Raw genomic sequence first — 20,640 nt, 5'->3', positions numbered from 1 at the left:
AAAAATTGAAAATTATTTTATTTTTTCAAACACTAATTTTAAAACTCAACTTTTATCAAATGTTTGGGTGGAAACAGTTATGTTTCTCTCTGTAATGTCAAAAGAAGGTGACATGAAAATATCATGAGATGATGTGATTTATCCCTATATGAACATGACTGACTTACATCCAAACAGTCTGAATACATTAACATGACCATGATGTGAAATCCAATTTCATTTGTTCGTCTGATGCCTTGCCTATAAAAACAAAACAAAAACAAGTTGTTGTTGTTCACCATCAGAAATCAGAAACATCCACTGAGACCAAACCATCCACAGCACATCCACTGCGGGACCAAGAACACAACTGAGCAGTTGTATCATGATTGAGAGTGACAGAGAGCTGTCGGCCATGGTGCAGGAGCTATGGGACAATGACGTCAACAGACTCAAACCTGGAAAAGACTACAGGATCTCTCTGCAGGTGCAGTTGCAATTCACCTGTTGCCTACATGTCTGACCTTTTCTGACATCTGAGCTAGCCTCTAAACACATAAACAATTATTCACTTTTCTATGTGTAATGTTACAACCTCTTTACATGTTTGTGTTTCATCTTGAAGCAACTTTTATCACATGTAAAATCAATAAATATTTATTAATATTCATCTTACAACATTAATGCAATGCCTGCAAATAATCACGACAGATACAGGCCTCCTCACTTTATTGTATGTTGTGTATTTATGATTAAATCTGTCAGGTTGCTTGAAGGAAGTTTAGAGATGTGCTGAAAAGGTAAAGAGCATCTTAAGTGGCAGGATACAATGCAGTTCATGGAATCTTAATGTCACCTAAGATTAGGTAGCACGATGCTGTTGCTAGTTCTTAGAAAACATGTGGATTTCCTCACATGGCTTTGTGAAGTCTAATATGCAAATGTAGCTGTGACTGAGAGCAAAATGTATCACTGGAAGCTTTGTTGAACAGCATATAATGATTTCACAAGAAAGCCTGCATAAACCTTCCAAACAAGTCAGATTTTAATATTTGGCTGTTTCTCCTCCTGATTGCAGGGCAAAGCTGGAGACAGTATGGCCATCAATGACAACAACGACGGAGCAGGATATCCTCTGTTTACATTTGTCAATGAGAACATATTCAAAAAGGAGACTTTTTTAGGTAAGTTCACGAGTCGGGAGACACACGATGAGGAACACTGAGTTGCTTCTGAGCAAAAAGTGCAGTCACCATCATTTGACTCAAGTCTTATTCAAGCTTTAATGTTCAGCGGTTTTTACTTGATGCAGCCTCGACCTTGATTTTTCTGGATTTGACCCCAGACTGTCACTGCCTCTTACACAACCGCACCATCAATAATGTTTGAATTGACGTGATCTCTTCACGCGTTCCGCTTTGCCAGTTTGATGCTATCCTCCTTGTCACCTCCCTACAGAGTACAGCTTTTCCATCTAATCTCCTTATGACGAACAGTGGCGTGTTGCATAATCATAGAGCACGCAGAGTGCTGGATGCAGAAAGATGCTGCTCTCCAACCACTGGCTTCTCCTTCAAGTCCTCCTCCGCTTGATAACTGCTGAAGCGCACTTCCTTTTTAGCAGTTTTTGTCTAGTGATATTTTCGCAGGTTTACGTTGTGTTACAGAGACAGAGGCGCCTTTGAACAGAGCTGTATAGGGAGCTGAGTTATGTAACAGCTGCTATTCAACTCTGAGTTCACTCTAAGGCTGCTGTCCCATTGAAAAAAAAAAGGAAGAAGAAAAGCAGGATTCCTCCCTCTGTGCTGTATCTGATACTATTTCTGTCTCAAAATTAACAGTCTGCTGAGCTGGAGGATTCTGTTTTCAGCTTTGCTTCACTGTATTTATACTGTAGCTGCCATCATCTCTGTGTTACTTGCCTCACACGTTGCGTAATATGTTGTCCCACACACTGAACAAAATCACCTTTTGAAGAGTGTCCGCGTTTGTTTCTGCAGCCTTTATCTCCCTGCTGGATAACTATGAGAGTGACACTGGCGAGCCAGAAATTGTGACCCCTGAGGAGGTGGCAGAGAACCACAAGTTCCTGGACTCCATCATGCAGACACCCACTATGAAGGTACCTGTGGGGACACTTGGAAAGAAACATTTCCCATCTTGCCGTGCTTCAATAAGTCCCTTTTTTTCTACAAAATAATTAATGACCACTATCTAACAGTTGTTGAAATGTTCATATAATACACTCAAAATGACTCTCTGAGTAATGAAATAATCACTTTTATTAGTCATATTGTATGCTAGACTGGGTCTGGTCCAACGTTATGTTCTACATAATGTTTTTTGGTGTAAATCCAAAAATGTCTGTTTTTCACAGATACCAAAGCAGTTTTTCTTCCTCCAGTTTGTAAGCAAATGAGTACAGTACTAACACACTGACGTTAAGCAGTTATGCTGGTTGTCATGCTGTAGTTTAGTACTAACATTTGCTACAAAGTAAAGGTGAAGCTGAAGAAGATGTCTTGAGTTTTTTTTTATGTGTTCACACAGGAACCAAACTACAAAATTACTACTTCAAATTAAAAACCTGACCATGAAAATGATGCTCGATGAAAAGTTAAAGAATTGTCAGTAATATTTGTTTATAGAGAACGATGAATGTCTGTACAAAATTCCCTTCAGCTCATTGTACAGATGTACATATAATCAGGATTTATCCTCTGGAGATCATGAATGTCTGAATTTGTGTTTATTCATTGCTGGGTTTTATTTGTTCTCCATGCTATAAATTTCCTAATTTTTCTTTATTTTATGCTATATTGTTTTATCAGAATTTTCCTGGTTTAAAGCACCTTATAACTTTGTTTCAGTCAAGACAAAATTTACAGACTTTCCTAACGCGACCACAGATATCAACATTTTATTGGAAAAATCTTGTTTGTTTTCAGATTGCTCATAAATACTTAGTAGAGAAGCACCTTTCTCCCAAGGATGAGACGCAATTCAAGGAGCAGCTGTACAGGATCTGGTTTGAACTTTATGCGAGGAGAGGATCCAGCAGGTGGGTGGAATCTGGCACAGCACCTAAATATAAACTTCACCAGTGGAATTTAGCAATATGATGTTAACTGTCTTACTCTGAGAAACTGGCTTTGTGTCACACATCCAGTCAGAATGGCTGTGAGGAGAACTTGTCCAGACCGAAAATGCTTATTTAGACCGTACTCAATCTGGAAGCAGCCACTAACGATGTCCTAATCCACCTCATATAATACTGAATCCTAAAATTCAGGTTATATGAAGTGTTGGTGTTACCATGAGCTGAGAAAATTACATTTTATTAAAAATATACAGTAACTCTACTTGCAATGGTAGCAAGAGAGTACGCACTTTTACATATAATAACAGACAACATCCTGGAACTAGCATGTTCTACTTCCTTTTTTCCTCCAGGCCAGACTCTTCAGGGTTTGAACACGTGTTTGTTGGGGAAACCAGAGGAGGACGGACTGTCATTGGTTTTCACAACTGGATCCAGCTCTACCTGCAGGAGAAGCTGGGACACATTGATTACAAAGGCTACAGTGTTAATGCAAACTCACCTCAGGTACGATGTTGTGTTTCTGGAATCAGCAAAGATAGATAGAAAGATATAAAAACCAGACTAAGAAAATGATTTTTTTAAAGTAATAATCGATATTGAATAGACTAAAATACATAAATAAGTGAAGAAATAAGGAAATCAATGCATAACATTTGTTCAAAGAGCCGCAATAAATAAATAGAATCCATCAAATTCATTAAAATGCTGTAAATCAAGGTAGGTGATGAGTTTGCTTTTAAAAACATCAACACTCTCTGCTGCCCTCGGCTCTTCTGGAAGGCTGTTTCAGAGTTGTAGGCCATCATAACAAAAGACCTGGTAGTGGCTTCACATTAGCACAGTAAGTACATTAGTTTCCTGAGAATAAAACTATGTGTATTTGCTTACATTTTCTAGTTAATCAATTGATTAACTGTGTATCTTTCAACAGAAAACCTTTAAACACGTCCATCTATATCTGAACAATCTCTCATCTGTTTCCCTTCCTTTTTCTCATACTCTATATGCCCCATGTTGACTTGCATTCTTTGTAGTCTTGCCCTCGTCTCTTGCACCCTTCATATTTCTTGCACACTGATGAAAAACCTCACATCCTGCTACGACCAAGTTTGCATTTGCACCTCTTGCTCAGCAGCTTTCTGCATGTGCCTCAACAAAACGCAATGGACTGAACCTTCTTCTATTACAGTTACCTGGTGTTGCTTTCTTACTTTTAGGCTTCTTGTTGGTTCCCTGAAACAGAATAAAAGTAATCTTTTGTGTTTATTTCTTAGGTCTAATTTGTTGTATCGATGTCACCTCTTGCTGATCCTGATTTTCTGTTTTTTCCCCCCTCTTTGTAAAGGCTGATTTGTTTGTTTCAATCACACATATTTCTCTCTAGTTTCCGTCCTGTCTCTTCTTCTCATACTGATGAGAATATGCCTACAGCTGTTTGTTTGAAAAAAACCAAAACAAACTTGCTTCACCATCCCTCACCACCCTCTTCTTTTCTCTTTCATCTCTTTCCATTCCTTTTTTCCCTCCGTCACTCTAGCCTGACGAGAACAAACACATCCTGGCGCTACAGTTCAGCTGGAAGAACGGTATAAAGCCTAAGGGCAGCATCTTCATCGGAGTCAGTCCCGAGTTCGAGTTTGCACTCTACACTCTCTGTTTCCTCAATTCGCCTAATGAGCGTGTCAAAGTCCAGTTCAGTTTCTACGACGTGGAGATTGTTTGCCACCACTACAACCAAAAGCACATAGGCACCACCTACCCTGTGCTCCTCAGGTACCAGAAACCTCAGTAACTTGACCAGGAAATCAAACTGAGATGTAACCTCTCCCACAAAGAAGCTTGCATTCAAAGTTTCACAGGAATTGTTATTGTCTTTTTATTTTAGATAAAGATACAATAAAACCTTTCCCAGACCCTGATGTATTTGTCTTTGTTTGAGAATGTGCTTAAGATGAAAGATAATTACTGATGCTCATGGATCACTCGGAAACACGTATGATGATTGTGGCCACAGATGTCTGAAAATGTCTACTGATCTTAGTTTTCCAACAAGCCTAATTAAGTTGTCATTTTCATACACAATCCTCTCATCTGCCTGCACAATTACTTCTTTATGTCAGATCCTACCCTAAAAGCAAGATACATATTAGTATTTACATGCTCCATGTGAGATTCTGTGACATAATTGGTAGTATGTGATATTAGTCTTCGATGTAATCACAACTGTCTAACCTGTGATTCAGGGGTGTCTTAGAGGCTCTCAGGTAACATTCAGTAGATTGAATCACTAGATGTCACTAGAACACCAGCATTTCCAACCAAAATTAACGGGCATGTCAACGCTACCGTCCCTCTCCATTCACTGTCTCTTTAAAAAAGACTCATACACAGCTACAATCAGAGAAAGAGAATCAAAATAGAGCCTCAAAACAGCAGTAGAGACTTTCACACTGAGCTGAAATTTTTCATAAAAGGTGTACGTAATTTAGGCTAAAAGACAACCTAAATACTTAATTTGGAAATTTGTTGGGTCTTTAGGGAAACTGTTGAATGCTGGACAGCACTTTTGCTTTTTCAGCGTGGTGCGGAAGGTTGCTCTCTGTTCAAAAGCGTGAGATGGACCGACAGTTTCAAAAGGAGGGACTCACATACACTCATATGCACACACAGCCAGAAAATGTGAGTTCACTCACTGCTAAGAACGCAATCACTCTACTATAGCTTTACATAGCAGATATATGTCTGCTGCTGTATATAGTAATGCAATGCTATATCTATGTTCAAAATCTTGCATAAAGATAATTAAAGGTCCCATATTGTGCCCCGTTTTTAAATCAAATCAATGAAAGTGTTTGTTTGTGTTCAGAATGTATTTTCAATTTTTTTTAGCTCAAAATACTGCAAAGATGGTTTATGTTACCATAATCATATAATCCCCGGTTTTAGCCCTGTTCTAAATGATCTGTTTCAGTGTCTGTAGCTCTGAAAGCAGCTGAGCTGCTGCTGTTGATGCCCCCTTCCAGAAGAAAGCGCTCACTTAGTCTGTGATTAATAGCAGGAACAAAACAGTTGAGTTGCTAGAAGTATTGTTTAAATTCACAACACATCCATTGTGCGTCATCTCTATGGTGCGTACGTTTTTCAGACTCTTTTGTGGGAATACATGAAGACTCTTGTGTTCACTCTTGCAGCCAACAGGAGGATTGAATGGCAGAAGTAAATGTCTTTACACTGTAACACTTTTCATCTCTAAGTTTATAACAACCACAGAACACAATTTCCACCATATGTGGCCTTTAGTGCTTTGGCTCAGAAGTGTATTGTCCATATCAAATTACATGCATGTCACACAGTACTTCACATTATCTTTTTGATGATTAAAAACAAATTTTTTATCAGCTATTTTAATTTTCTTGGCTAATGCTGTGAAACACTTTAGCAGCTATTAATAGCTGCTTCACTTTGTCTCAAAAGGGGGCGGTAGGGGGTTTGTTGTGACCAATGACGTCAATCGCTTGACGAGCTGAACCTGCGTAAAGTTAGCAACAATCACCCTCTATGGCATGGACATGGTTGCTTTAAATTTTAGAACGACAGCATCTGAAGTTAACTTATTTGTAACACAGAGGCCATGTCTTCATGTGAAACACGTGGCTGAATACAAACACGGATGACAATGTCGAACAAATACTCACTCCTATAAATAATACTTACTATAAATAATTACTTACAATAGCACTTCCCATTAATCCTCATTTTGGACTTTATTTTGAAATGCTAACAGGAAGCGATGTGTAATTTTCCGTACATTGCTGTACCTTGTCAGTAGTGTCAGCGCAGAGCAGAGAAGTGGGTTTCCATTGTGGCGAGGATTTAGTTTACACTTTGTACTGTTATATAATTTCGTCTTTGTTGGGTGTCTTTGGCGGCGTGTTCTTCTCTCGGTTGTTAATTACTCGCCGTTCATCCCGGAATGGCCGAACCGAGCGCCAGATATCAGCAGGTATGAGACAACTCTTTCAACGCGTTGAAGATTTAATGTTCGTTAACGGCAGCTGTGCCACACTGCAACAAGCCTGAAGTCGTCCAGGTGTGTCGTTTCCTGTCACCCTTTTCAACACGACGTTTCCCTTCCAAACGAAGATGGAGCTGGCTGTCGTGTTTTGATCTAAATCGATTTCTTTGCGACAAGTCTTATTGCAAAGCTGGCTGTTAAAGCAGAGGCTATCTCGCTAACGTGTCGCTAACGTTCACTGGTTAGCTTCTTAGCGTTAGCGCTAATCATGAACGCTGACTGTCAGTACGGAAGCAATGTCTGTAATTTTCTTCTCGTTATTTCATTATGGTATGAAAGCTTGTTGGATAACAGTGTGCCAGCTAGTCAGCATTATGTGCTATGAAACGTCAAACGTTGAGCTACGACTTCAACGCTTTTCGACGGCCGTCAGTGTATGCTAACGTTAAAGTTTGAGCATCACATGAGCCGCAGCAGTGGGTGTGTTCACTGGTCCTCTATCTAAATCCTCCTGCTAACCTGCTTAGCTAGACGTTATTAGGCCAGACAGTGCTTATATGTCTGCTCATGTGGTGAACTGCAGTAATAATTACTGTGCAGACTGCTATGGTAGAAAACCCTTTATATTCTGTTACTGACTAGAACCGTGTCTGTCAGTGGAGGCAGTGTTTACTATGACTTGTATTTAGGGGAACCGCAGATGATTGACCTTTCCTTACTCCAAGTTAATCACTGTGTTTCATGTGGTCTCTATAAATGAGCTTTGCAACACAGACATACACAGTCACAACAGTGTTCAGGAGGGAGGCATGTTTTCTGTAAATAACCAGCACAATACCTGTGTTGACATAGTCCTGTTATCATCATAATACGTGATGACTTCACTACTGGAAACTTTATTGTCTATGTATCTTTCAACATGTCTGTACACTAACTTAAGATTTTTGCATATTCAGGGGAGAAGGTTACAGTTGTTCCCATTTCCCCTGTAATGCTATGAATTTTGTGATGGGATATCAGTTACATTCTAGGAAATAGTAGTAAACTATGCATCCTGTAAAGGAGCTCTATGTGAGTATTTTATTGAGAAAGTTAAGTCACTGCTAAGCAGCTAGTCCTGGCCTATCCCATCTCATGTTTCCCTACCTTCAGGCTGGCCAGGTTGCAATTGAGGCAGGTTTTAATGTTTTTCAGCTGACTTTCCAGTGAGTCTCTTGTCTGGCAGATAGATTGGAACTCAGTGGTCTTGGACTGCAGTTGGCAGAAGTAGTCCTTGTTCTGGTTTTAAGTAATGCTCTAAATGGGCCACTTTACCCAGAACCTGCAACAGGAGAGATACTACACCAAGCCAGCAAAACTGTACACCAAGGGCTCCATAATGACCGCCTGTGATGAGATGAGTTGCCAACTGCAGTCTGAGGCTGTTGAGCTGGAATCCGGCTGCGGGATAAGATACTCACAGGACACTCTACAAAATGGTGTAAACAACGTGGCAGCCCTTTACACCATTTGGCAGATTCTCCTGTGATTTTTTTGACCTGGCCAGCCTGCGACTAGGGAAACACGACATGGGACAGGCCATGGCTGGATGATTATTAGTGACTGAGCTTTCGAAACAAAATGTTTACATATTGCACTTTTTAAAGTCCTATAGTTTTCTGTTATTTCCAAGAGCATAACTGATATCGAACCAAAAATGTATCGAATCCCATTACAGGGGAAATGAGGCCAGTGGTAACTGGGTCACTGTGCACATGCAAAGTTGCGAGTTTAAATTTGTGTATAGGCATAAATATGGGCTTAAGGTTTATTGATACCGAAGAGGAAAGAAAGATGTTGTTAGCCTGTAATTTATACCTCTGCAAACCTCGTGTTGCAGACTTTCTATTTGCTATTCAGTGCCATTTTTCTTCTTTTTGCTGGAACCTGAGACTTCCAACTGCAATTTCGTTATGTGTATGGAAGCGTATGCATAATGACAATAAAAAGGATTCTGATTCTGATACCACCTGATTTGCCTTTCCTAGAAACTGACAGTGGTGTTAATTAAACAAATGTGAAAAGCAAACAAATTAAACAAAAGTGCTTCGTTTCAAAGTTTTGTTTCGCTGAATTGAGAGCAAAAATGTGACTTGTTCTGTGGCATAAATGACAGAAAAAACTGTGACTAGGGTGTTTTGTCATTAATTGACACTCTCACTGTTTCCTGCTTTTTAATGAGAAACAAAAAAAAAAGAGAAATGAGGAACACATTGTGGTTTGTGCTCATTTCCTTCACAGCAAATTACACTGTATGTGCTTGATAAAACTTTTTACTGTGGGACCAGTTTCTTTACCTAAAGGCATTTATTCCAAATGGAGGGCAGCGAGTACCGACACATATGCATGGCAGCCTTAACCATGAAGTTGTTTATCTCCCTCCCATAGCTTCCCAATGAGGAGGACGCAGAAGAGAATCCACAGGTAGCAGCTGATGCGCCACCACCATACAGCAGCATCGCAGCAGACAATGCTGGTAAACTACAAATTATTCAGATGCTTCCATGAGGTCATTTGTAGTGGGGGCATTTTGACAAATTCTATATGTGTTAGTCTGCACAAGGGGACTAATGAATAATAAATGTCAGTCAACTTACCACAGAAGCATTATTTTTAATATCTTCATATCCCAGTTTGTAGCTGCAACATTCTAAATAACTAGCCAGGTAAATGCAACTCATAGGCCTGTAGACAATGCTTCGTTTTTATGTAAAATGTGTTTGTATCTTGAACCACATAATTATTTTTAATTAGGTTAAACTGGTGAACACATGTGGCATTCACCCCTTTACTGTTTCCGTTTAGACACAGCTTGCAGTGACTAAGCTCTTCAAAGGTTTATTTGAATATTTCCGAACACATGTTGAAAAAAATGGCTTTAGTTTTGTTTGAAAATGAAAACATTATGTACATAGTTCCTTGCCATCTGTTTGCCAAATGAAATAGGATGTGATATTAGACTTCTTGCTTTGTGTTTGAAACTTTGCATTTTCATTTTTAGCTTACTTTGACTACAAGGAGGACGGGGTTTTCCCTAAGCCTCCATCATACAACGTAGCAACTACGCTACCTTCCTATGATGAAGCTGAACGAACCAAGGCGGAGACTACTGTTCCCCTGGTAACTGGAAGAGTGAGTATCTCTCTTTTTTTTTTTTTTCTTCCTGTGGTGACATTCACTACATATACTGTCTTTTGCACACATACAGAAATTGTAGCTCGTGCTCAAACACGTTCTGCATTGTCTGCAAGGCAGGAAGCTTTTATCGCACTGCAATGGAAATTTTTTTTGTGGTCTCTATATATCTGATTGTGTCTCTTTGTCCTTCATACATAAATTGCTGCCTCCCTTTGTTACTGGTTTGAAAAATGTCAGATTTATAAAAAAAAATTAAAAGAACATTTATTATTTTTGCAAATGTGACCACAGTCAGTATCTCCCTTGTGCTCACATTGGCCAGCTTTTTTCAGATCTACTCTCTGTGAACTGGGTTTCTTTGCACAAAATTTTGAGTAAATATAGCCACAACATGATGTACGTAAACCTAGCCACATAAGCTAATGTTTCCAAAATGTTTTGGTTGGTTAGCTGTTTTTACTGCTCCTTAAAAAGCCCCACCACCTTAGAACATGTTTTTTCTGGTCAGCTGAGATGTGGATTGAAATTGTACAATTTTAAAATGTTAGGCAGACAGGCTGAAAATTGTGATATTATGATGTTGATTTGGATTAGCCTTTTGACTATACTTCCAAAAAGCTATGGGTGTTGCAGTTTCTCTTGGCTGCAACTCCATGTGACTAGTGTTACTACTTTGGTCATAGCACCTTTTAAAAAAAATGCTTGATGTACATTTATTTGATGTAAAATCTGACATATTAGAAGTTGCTGAAGATTTATTGACATGGTTGTGCAGGAAAACATTTGTGTACTTCTATTACCATTTAGGTGTGGTTGTCCTCGTATTTACACAAATCAAAGCACATGTCAGCTCCTACACTGTGCCAATAAGGCCAAGAAGCAATAGTAACTAAAGGACTCCAGAAACTCAGCCTTCTGTGTGCAGAGTTAGTACAAGTAGCTCATACACCAAAGCCACCCTTTTGTCTGTCAACAGGAAGGCACACATATTTGGCAGCGGACTTATTATAGAATTGAAATTGACAGCGAAACAAAAGCATCTAGCCAACTGAGAAATGACAGCTCATGCCAGACCTCTAGTGGTCACTGTGATGCATTGCTCCTTACTGCATGTGGGGCCACCCTGTTTGATTGCTGGTATTGTGTTTCTCTGCCACACATTGCCTTGCGCTCAGCAGCAGCCTCAGCACAGGGAACGCCTGGAGACTTTTGACGATGTAATTCGCAGTTCGCTGGAGGTAACTTGGAGGAGTGTATGATGAGAGGAAGTGAACTTGGTCCTAGTTTGGTGTGTGAAAACGAAATGTACCTGCAGTGTGTATGTAGTCAGTGCCCCACCCTTCTTGTATGTTTGTGTATTTAGAGTGCTAGAAAAGCTTTTAGTTGAAAGTTATTCAAGATCTTCTGGATCTGCAGATGTCCGACATTGAATCTGACAGACGCCAGACTTTCGGGTAAAGTCACAATGATAGTGATTAAATGGGCTTGCTGTGTTGTGATGTTTTCATTTGTCTGTTGGTTGTTTACGTTGTATTTACCTCTCTGTTGTCAGCAAAGCTTTGTGTCCATTAGCAGGTTCTAGCCCAGAGTGAAATACAATTCACTTTGATCACAGGCAATACATTAAAATAAACCAGTGTCAACAAGTTGAAAACAGATTGATTTAATCAATATATTGGTTGGAAATAGTCTCACATTAATAAAGAAAAGCTCTGGGAAGCTCTGCTACTGTCTGGCTTTGCTGTGATCAACTTGTTTCTGTGATTAAGCTCACTCTTTTTTACTCTTTTACTTATTCTGTCACAGGATGACGACTTCGTGACCAGAGACGACTTTGAAGATGCCGATCAGCTGAGGATAGGAAACGATGGCATCTTCATGCTCACTTTCTTCAGTTAGTTGCCCAATCACACACCTTTGTTTTTCTGTTTTCACATCTTACCCCCAAATTTTTTTCTTATCAGCTCTTCTTTTTTCTAACTTTGTGCAGAGATGACATCTTACTAAGTTCAAGTTGCTAAAAAATTACTTTCCTATAAAATTTTATGATTGTTAGTATTTCTGATGACATGCCTACCGCTTGCTCTCTTTTTCCTCCACACATCTGTGTGCAGTGGCATTCCTGTTCAACTGGATCGGTTTCTTCCTGTCTTTCTGTCTGACCACCTCGGCAGCCGGACGATACGGGGCCATCTCAGGCTTTGGACTCTCCCTCATCAAATGGATCCTCATAGTCAGGGTACAAGACACAGACATTACACAGCACACATACAAACACATAAAATGTGGTTTTATGTACGCACAAACAAATCAAAAGCCCCAAACACCACTGTGGTATTTTAATGTCGCCTCTGTAGTGGTTGGCGTGTTGGCACCGAACTATTTCCTCAAAGATTTTCTTGAGAACTGCGTCGCTTTCTTCATTCACTTTTAAAATGCAGGACTCATTTGAGTGAAACCAGCAAAGGCCATATTTATTCTAACCAGTCATTTCTGTCGCTTTGTTGGGTTTCTAGTTCTCCACATACTTCCCTGGCTACTTTGATGGACAGTACTGGCTGTGGTGGGTGTTCCTGGTGTTGGGTAAGTAGCAAACCTCTGAATTTAAATGAATCACATGGCCTTTTCCTGATTGTGATTCATTTCAGCACTTCGGAGTTCAGTCGAATCAGTGTTGAGGTGTCATATGCTGTGTATATGTTACAGAATAATTAGAAAGGGATGGTTAATCTTATTTACTATGTTCCTATAGGCTAGATAGGATTTTTGTTTGAGTTTATTATTACTGTGACACAATCTGTTCTCAATAGTCTCCTTGATGATATTCTCAGGGATTTTTAACATGAAAACACAGTGCTCTCCTAAATACCATGCAGCTTTCATAATCAATATTTTTATATTCATAGTAGAGTGATTAAAAGCATGTCAGCAACATGATCTATGCAGAAAGGAGAGTTTGAGAGTTTTGTCACCCGTATTAAAAACATGATATTAAACTGGCAGCCATTTCTGATCTCACACATTCATGTATCTAGTTTGTGTACCACTTATAACCATCTCCCCTGTCCCAGAGTTTGTGTATTAACTCATCTTAAATTTTTAAAATCAAATCAGCCAGATGTAGCTCTGTGTGTTCTGTAAGTGCAGCTTTATCTGTCGATGTTGTTACATTCAATCTCAGTTTGTATTGGACCCAGTCAGAGAAGTTGTCACATTTATCAGCACTGCCTCGTCCTAATATGGAATTGCAGCACTGTTGTTTACTGTGTTATCTGGCTAGCTTTAAGGTCTCTTAGGGTTTCTTCTCTTTTTCCTCTTCAGGCTTCTTGCTTTTCCTCCGAGGATTCATCAACTATGCCAGAATCCGCAAAATGGCCGACACCTTCTCCACCCTGCCCCGCACCCGAGTCCTCTTCATCTACTGAGCCCACAAACCACCAGTCTCCTTCATTAATTTTTCTCTCTCTTTTTTTTTTTTTTTCAGTGAGCCATACTGTCTGACGTTATCCAATCAGAAAGGGGGAAAAAAAAAACAAACCCAAAAGCATTTTTTCTCCCCCCTCTGTTTGACATGATTTGGACAATACGACGTCTGTTGTCCCCCTCTTGGTGTAAAACAGTGAATGCTGAGAAATCTGTAAAACCCTTCAGTTATTAGTGGTGAACTGTCAAGTGCTATTTGCAATTATGAAGTGTGTAATGTATAAATTAATGCCTTATTTACTATTTTATTCTGTGGGTAGCAGCAGCATGCACTGTTCTCCTATTTAGCCACCAGGGGGCAGTCTTGTTTGTGTTATTTTTCACAAGTCTTCTATCCGATGAAGTCATTTGTATAGAAAAAAGTGGTTCTCAGCCCAGGGATCAGTGGGTAATTTTGGGGTTATGGGTTGATTTACACAATGTGAGATAATATATTTCCAGTACCAATTTAATGTGCTTTTAACCCTTCTGACCAATGCTTTGTGTTCCTTGTGAAACAGTACAAAATTCAGGTAATAGAAGGCTGTAAAGGGAAAATGATTAGCTTTTCGTGGGTTGTATAGAAGATCAGGGGCCAGGTTTCCCCTCAAAGCATTTTTCCTCATGTATTTATGAATTGCCCATATGCTCTCTTGTAATTAGGAATGCTGTTTCCTTATGTGCTATAGGTGTATATCAGCTGCAGGGATGTTAAGGGAAGTCAGGAGCAGAGCTTCTGGGGCAGGCTGAGGGTCACTGCCTTGCTCAAGGACAAGTAGATAGTCTGTCACTGGAATTAAATGTGCAATTGGACACTTCTGGTCAAATATACGATTCCCTATTTCTGTCACTGGCACCCAATTGGTGTCCACTGAGAGGAAAGAAATACCAGATGTGATTGCAGACCCTGCCCTGTGAAGAGCAAGGGGTGTATTCATTCAGACAAGACTTCTTTTTTTTCTTTGACATAACAATGAAATATTCAAGATAAATCTTTTTTAGTTTACCCTCATTCTAGTGGAAATGGAATGATTGTTTTTTTTTCTATTGCAAGAATTTTAAGTATCTGGCTTGGAAACTGTTTGGAATTAAACTTGAGAAGCACATTGTGATGTTTTGAGCTGTTTATCAAAAGATAGCGACATATGTAGTATAACATAATATAGTTACCACTTCTTCTTTGCTGGCTCAGTACTTGCAACTTGAAATCTCAGTGCTTTATCTTACAGGCCTGTACATCGGAGAGCTGTTTGAAGATCGGTATGTTGATATTAACTAGGAGTGGGAGCGATTTGGCAAAGCAGGATTTTATGGAACATTTTCGTTTTCATGCGAACATTTGAATCCAGTCAGTACAGAGTGATTTAAAATTGAAGGGATTATGTTCAGTAAGTGGATAAGACTCCATATTCCATCATATTGGACAGAAAGTTTGTCAAAGATTTCGATCGAGTTCCGTTTGAACTCCTGATGATCTCACTGGACTTGCATAAATATCTGCCCTTGTTGTAAAGCAGTGCAAAATTCACAAGCGTGGCTTCAGAGAGGTTAAGATCTAACGGTCTCCAGCCACAGAGAGAGGAAGCCATGCTTACCATGATGTTCAGTTCCTGACATGAGGCGTACTTTTAGCCGTGCTAAATTTAACAGACGAGACGTGTGTGTGTGTGTGTGTGTGTATGCACAGGAATCGAGATGATTTACTGCTGGTGGCTAATTATACATGTCAGTGGTGTTTTTCCTTGCAGTTGAACTGGAAGTGAAGGTCACCCCACCTGGAAGACATGTCACGCCAACTGAAACAGTCTTTGGTTTCACTGGAAACTTTAAGTGTCACACAGTGTCACATCATCTCTGAGGCCTCCCCCCACCATGACTGGATATTGGCCTCCAGCAGGGCCCAGTTGGCGTGACATTGGCTCCATTTAGATCTCTCTTCCACAGGTCACAGTATGAAAATGCCACTTTCAATCCACTAAAAATCTTGATTTTACTGCATGTTATTAATCTATTTCCATCAGAGCAGAACATAAAAGTAAAGTAAACCACATTTTAGTGTACTTTAAAAGTCTAAAGTTGTGCGTAGTCTTCGGGTAGGTAGCATTAACTCTAAACTGATGTCACATGATTGATGCTTTTTAAAGAAGTAGTTATTAAATGATTAGAAATTCGATAACCCCAGTTTTTAATCTGACACACTTCTTGTAACCGTAGATTTACCCTGTTGCGTACTTCTGAGTTGCTCCACCACTCGTGCTTTCTGAAAATCGGATTTCCTGAAGTAATTTCTTCTTTTGCAGTGTGTACTTTGTTAAAATAGAAACAGCTGTCGTTCAGAAATTACAGATGTTCTGTAGCTCCGTGCTGAAACTGCCTCGGCTTTAGGAAACTCAGTTCTTGGGTATTTTCTGACATGCATTTCTTAGTTTTAGCACAGCGCAAATAGCCCGTAGGAGAGGGGGGGAAAAGACCAAAGGGGCAAAGGTCATACACCAGACCTTCAACACCGGTCCAGTGAATCACCACGTCACCAGATGACCTTGGATAAACAAACCTCACTTTGCCAGGTGCAGATGGTTGAACTGTTGACAGTGTTTCAGCTGTAAATCCTCGCAAAGCACATGAACAACAACAACAAAAAAAAAGTCCCTATCATCCGCCTCCCATACAGATTCTGCCTCGGTCCGCTCGAATCCCTCTGTAACGTCATTCCTCCTCTGCTCCAGCAGGGTCACCCAGTGCAGGTGTTCTTGTTATCCAGATGTCATTCATAAAGTAACTCCATTGTGCCAAGACCTGTCTGTGTCTTGTCAGCTGCCCTCGATTTACAGAGACGGAAGTATTTCTTGGAGTAATTGATGGGAATTATGTGTGCTAGCCAAGTGCCTGCACTGCTTGCATGTTTTAGCTATCAAAAGATAAGAGGAGTCTTTATGATTTACAGAAAGCGTGGGAGTGAGCCATTTTTCCAAAGAGACATGCTTTACTTTTCTGGCTTCTGTTAGGTAGACTTTTTTTTTTTTTTTTTTTGCAAATACAGGTTTAAGGTACAATACAAAAAGCCACTTGGCTGGAAACAATGGGTAGAGAGGGATTTTAGAACAGCTTTTGCACCTTTCAATATGTTAAGGGTCTGTGATATTTCAACAGGTAAGTAAATACTGAACAGTTAGTTAGTTGACCTTGGCATAAAGACAAGAAAGAGCTAACCTGGCGATGTGCAAAGGTAACTAAACCATCTAGTAAGCACCTCTAAAGTTCACTTAATTTGCACAAAAAACAATGTGCAAAACCAATTTTGCTGTTTCGGGAGGATTTATGTTTGAGACTATTCATCGGCTGCAACTAGTTGCCAGACAACCAGCCCAGACTCCAGGAACTTACTGGTTGCAACCAGGAAACAAAAATAATATTTAACCCCATATAAAATATATATTTTTTGTATTTGCACTTTTTGTGTGTCTTCATCTAATGAGCTATAACGTGTTAATTTGTGAGGTTTAAGGGTGCTGGAAGGAGGATTTTGTTGCTATTAAACTAAGCAAGACTAGCTGTTTCATTCCGTTTCCCACCTTTATGCTAAGCTAAAGCTAACTGGTTTCAGCTCAAGTTCTTATCTCACTTGGAACAAGAATGGTGAGTAAAAAAAGTTTTCGAAAATATTGTGTGATCTCATATTGTGTGAGATTACTAAAGTTATCAATTGTGAATCTGTAACTTCTTCATAGCTAAAGCTGTAATGATTAACTAGTTAGTTGTCAAACATTATATTTATCGGCAGCTGTTTTGAAAACTAATCAATTAGTCTGAGTAATTTTTAAATGCAGAAAAAAGAAAAGTAAATTCCTCAGATTGTAGCTTCCTAAATGTGAATATTTTCTGGTTTAATTACTCCTCTGTGGCAGTAAACTGAATATTTTTTGATTGTGGAATGAACAAGATGTGTGAGGACATCAGTGTAGGCTTTTGCCAACGCTAATCAACGATGTATAGGCTGAATAACTATTCGATTAATTATGAAAATTATGGACAAACTAATCAACAATGAAAATAAGTCAACTGCAGCCCTACTACAATATGAAGATTGAAATAGGCCTTGCCACATATGTTTACATAAAATTAGAGGCACAAATTTCTCTATTCAAATCAATACTTAATAGGAACATGTGTTACTAGCAAATGCATGGTGAATATTGTGCCTCTGTGTGTGCTGCGATTGCTTTACTGCAAACTTGGATAAATTCAAAAATTTTAAAAAAATTATATCTTTGGTTCATTTGCAGTGTGGACACAGAAACCCAACATACAGAGTTAAAACAAATCACAGACATAGTTCTCATTAGTAGGAGCGCAGAGGACACAACACAGAAGAAAACGCACATATTACACAGTAATATGCAGCACGAACTTGTAATGCTGATTGAAGTTCTAGAGGGCACTGTTCAGTAAAAATGGAGCTGAAGACTAAAAGACCAAAAGAAAAATCACTTGTAACATGTTTATCCATCTTGGCTGAAGATGAAGATCCACTCTGTGAACAAGAAGAGGGGATCTTTGCGTTGTGATCTTTAGTCTGAGAAATACTTGAACAAAAAAACATAATCAGAGGGCCTCTGATCGTGCCCACCCAGCTCCCACTTTGTACCAAAATTGATCTCAACCAAAATAAGTTGACATTAACAGATGGGCACCTTTCAGTGACAAAGACCCATGAGGCCAGGACGGTGATGCTCCTGCAAACTTTTAACATTTTAGCTAAGTCCTTATTTATTTAAAGTCCGCCAGAGAATTCCCATCACCTTAGACAAACTGCAGTCAGCCGGAGCCTCCCGCTGTCAGTCTGAGTTTCAGATGGGAGGTTCCCAGGATGTGGGGAGGATGTGGGTTGCATCCAAATGATATGTCCTTCTTCTTGTGTCTGTGATTGGGGCAGGGGGAGGAGTGTTATCATTGAAGTGTGAGTCATCCTGACCCTCCCCTCCTCTCCCTGCACTTCATGTGGCATATGTGTGCACGCCAAAAGTGTGCGTCGACGTGCACGCGTGAGCGAGGTGCGTTTATGTTGAGTGGAGGTGTGAGTGCTTCTAATACTGTGAAAAAGGCCGTGTGTGCATGCATGATGTGCTATTACGTGTTTGCGTGTCATGGCAAATGGCGGGAGCATCCCTGCGTGTTGTGCGTGTATGCGTGTGCGGCTGGTAAAGCTGTGGTGAGTCATCCACAGGCCAGCGTTGCCTGTTACCATGGGTCACACACAGCAGGTACCCCACCTCCCCGTGTGTGTGTGTGTGTGTTTTTTAACCTACCTTTCTTCCTTATCCTCTTCTTCCTCCACCTCCTCCTCCATCTCCTCCTCTTCTTTTTCCTCTCTGACTCACAGATGACTCCCCACCACCACCAATGACATCACCACCCCCTCCTAACACTTTGTTGTAGTGAATCATACTGTACATTGAGATTCTCTCTGCTGCTCTCTTCAGCCAACCGGAAGGGTAAACCTAAATGTCACTTGTTCATTCATAAAACCAGACTCAATCCGCCGAAGCATTTGTCTCTGACGACCGAGACCGTAGATCGGTTACTTTACTGATGTCATTAATTATCTATATACAGCGACATTATCAAAAGATCTTCTGATTATGTTCAGGAAACAATGCTCAATTTCAGCCCTATGTGCAAACAGACTATTCCTCTTTACCACATTTGAAATGATGCTGTTCTTGTTTAAACAGCGTCTTGTGCCTGTATTACTGCAATAAATCCTCAGAATTTTTGCAGGATTGTTCAGTCTCAGAGGAATTTATATGTTTTTACTCAATCAGACTCACACAAGTTTACAGTGTAGATGCAATCTGTATGTCTCACTGCGGTAAAGATACACTTCATGATGAAATTAGCTTCTCAGTTGAGTTACTCGAAGCCTTTCTATATGTTCATAGTGATTAAATACTAGTTCATGTATTAGTTATGTTGTGTTTCATTACAAATTCTTATGTTATAAATTAACACTATGGGGACATTCGTCATGGCTGCTGTGATTTTGACCCTTGGTGATCAGTTATAGTATAGTTTACAGGAAATGTAACATTATTCTTCTGTTGCATTCAATAATGAATACAATGTGCTGTCTCTGGCCTTCCCTGTCACCATTGACCATAAATGTATCATATCCAGATTTTGCAACTTTCACATAAACGGTTTTCTGTCCCGTCTTGTAATGATCCACTGACAATAATGTAATGCCATCACATCTCTTTCTCTAGTTTTCTTGCTCGTTGGCACTATTCAGTCTCTCATATGAAAAATGACCCTTGTTTCTCACTTTACGGCTCACTTCCACTGACTGCTGACGAATTTGGTCCTGCAGACATTTCTGAATGTCATAAAACACATATCCATGGTGTCGTCTGTGCTGTGCCGTGTCTGTGAATTCCGCGGTTATTAAGATGGGTTAAAAGAGACGTAGCGATGCAGTGGTGTCAGAGCTGAGAGAGTGTCAAGTCAAACCTGTCATTTGAAACTGCACATGGATACAAGGCTGTATTGGCTGGAAGCTGTGTTGATAATTTCCTGCATGGTCCTACAATCTGTTGGAAATCTATTGTTATAATGCATTATATGTTGTATATATATATATATAATATATAGGCCCCCTTTATTTGTTATTTATCACTGCTGCCTGTTACTATGCTGAACTCAAAAATGTGTATTTTATTGTGTTACTGCATATTGCATTGCAGTTAATTTCTATTCTATTCCCAATTTTAAATGGTGAATTGCCTGTTTTTGTCATACAACGGGACACCTCAAACATACTTCCTGTCAACAGTTTAATTACTGTAACAAATCAGTGCTCTTGGCAATCTCGCTCATACTTGACAGCACATGGCGTAACCATGGCAAC

General features: G+C 39.7%; 2 protein-coding genes across 2 annotated transcripts; both read left to right on the top strand.

Moving 5' to 3' along the window:
• The first annotated feature begins 364 nt into the window (after nucleotides 1-364).
• endou2 (endonuclease, polyU-specific 2) lies at nucleotides 365-4,874 on the top strand. The gene is made up of 6 exons (XM_008298161.1): nucleotides 365-466; nucleotides 1,058-1,163; nucleotides 1,980-2,101; nucleotides 2,928-3,040; nucleotides 3,433-3,586; nucleotides 4,620-4,874. Exons 1-6 carry the CDS (start codon nucleotides 365-367, stop codon nucleotides 4,872-4,874), a joined length of 852 nt encoding a protein of 283 aa, XP_008296383.1.
• A 2,024-nt stretch (nucleotides 4,875-6,898) lies between these two features.
• ndfip1l (Nedd4 family interacting protein 1, like) lies at nucleotides 6,899-14,842 on the top strand. Its single transcript, XM_008298150.1, has 7 exons — nucleotides 6,899-7,085; nucleotides 9,525-9,612; nucleotides 10,138-10,268; nucleotides 12,081-12,168; nucleotides 12,389-12,513; nucleotides 12,791-12,857; nucleotides 13,596-14,842. Exons 1-7 carry the CDS (start codon nucleotides 7,056-7,058, stop codon nucleotides 13,697-13,699), a joined length of 633 nt encoding a protein of 210 aa, XP_008296372.1. The 5' UTR covers nucleotides 6,899-7,055; the 3' UTR covers nucleotides 13,700-14,842.
• Nucleotides 14,843-20,640: the final 5,798 nt, after the last annotated feature.

Source organism: Stegastes partitus, unplaced genomic scaffold (genome assembly GCF_000690725.1).
Source record: "Stegastes partitus isolate 25-593 unplaced genomic scaffold, Stegastes_partitus-1.0.2 Scaffold28, whole genome shotgun sequence".
Classification (NCBI taxonomy): Eukaryota; Metazoa; Chordata; class Actinopteri; family Pomacentridae; genus Stegastes; species Stegastes partitus.
This window is presented reverse-complemented; position numbering and strand designations above follow the sequence as displayed.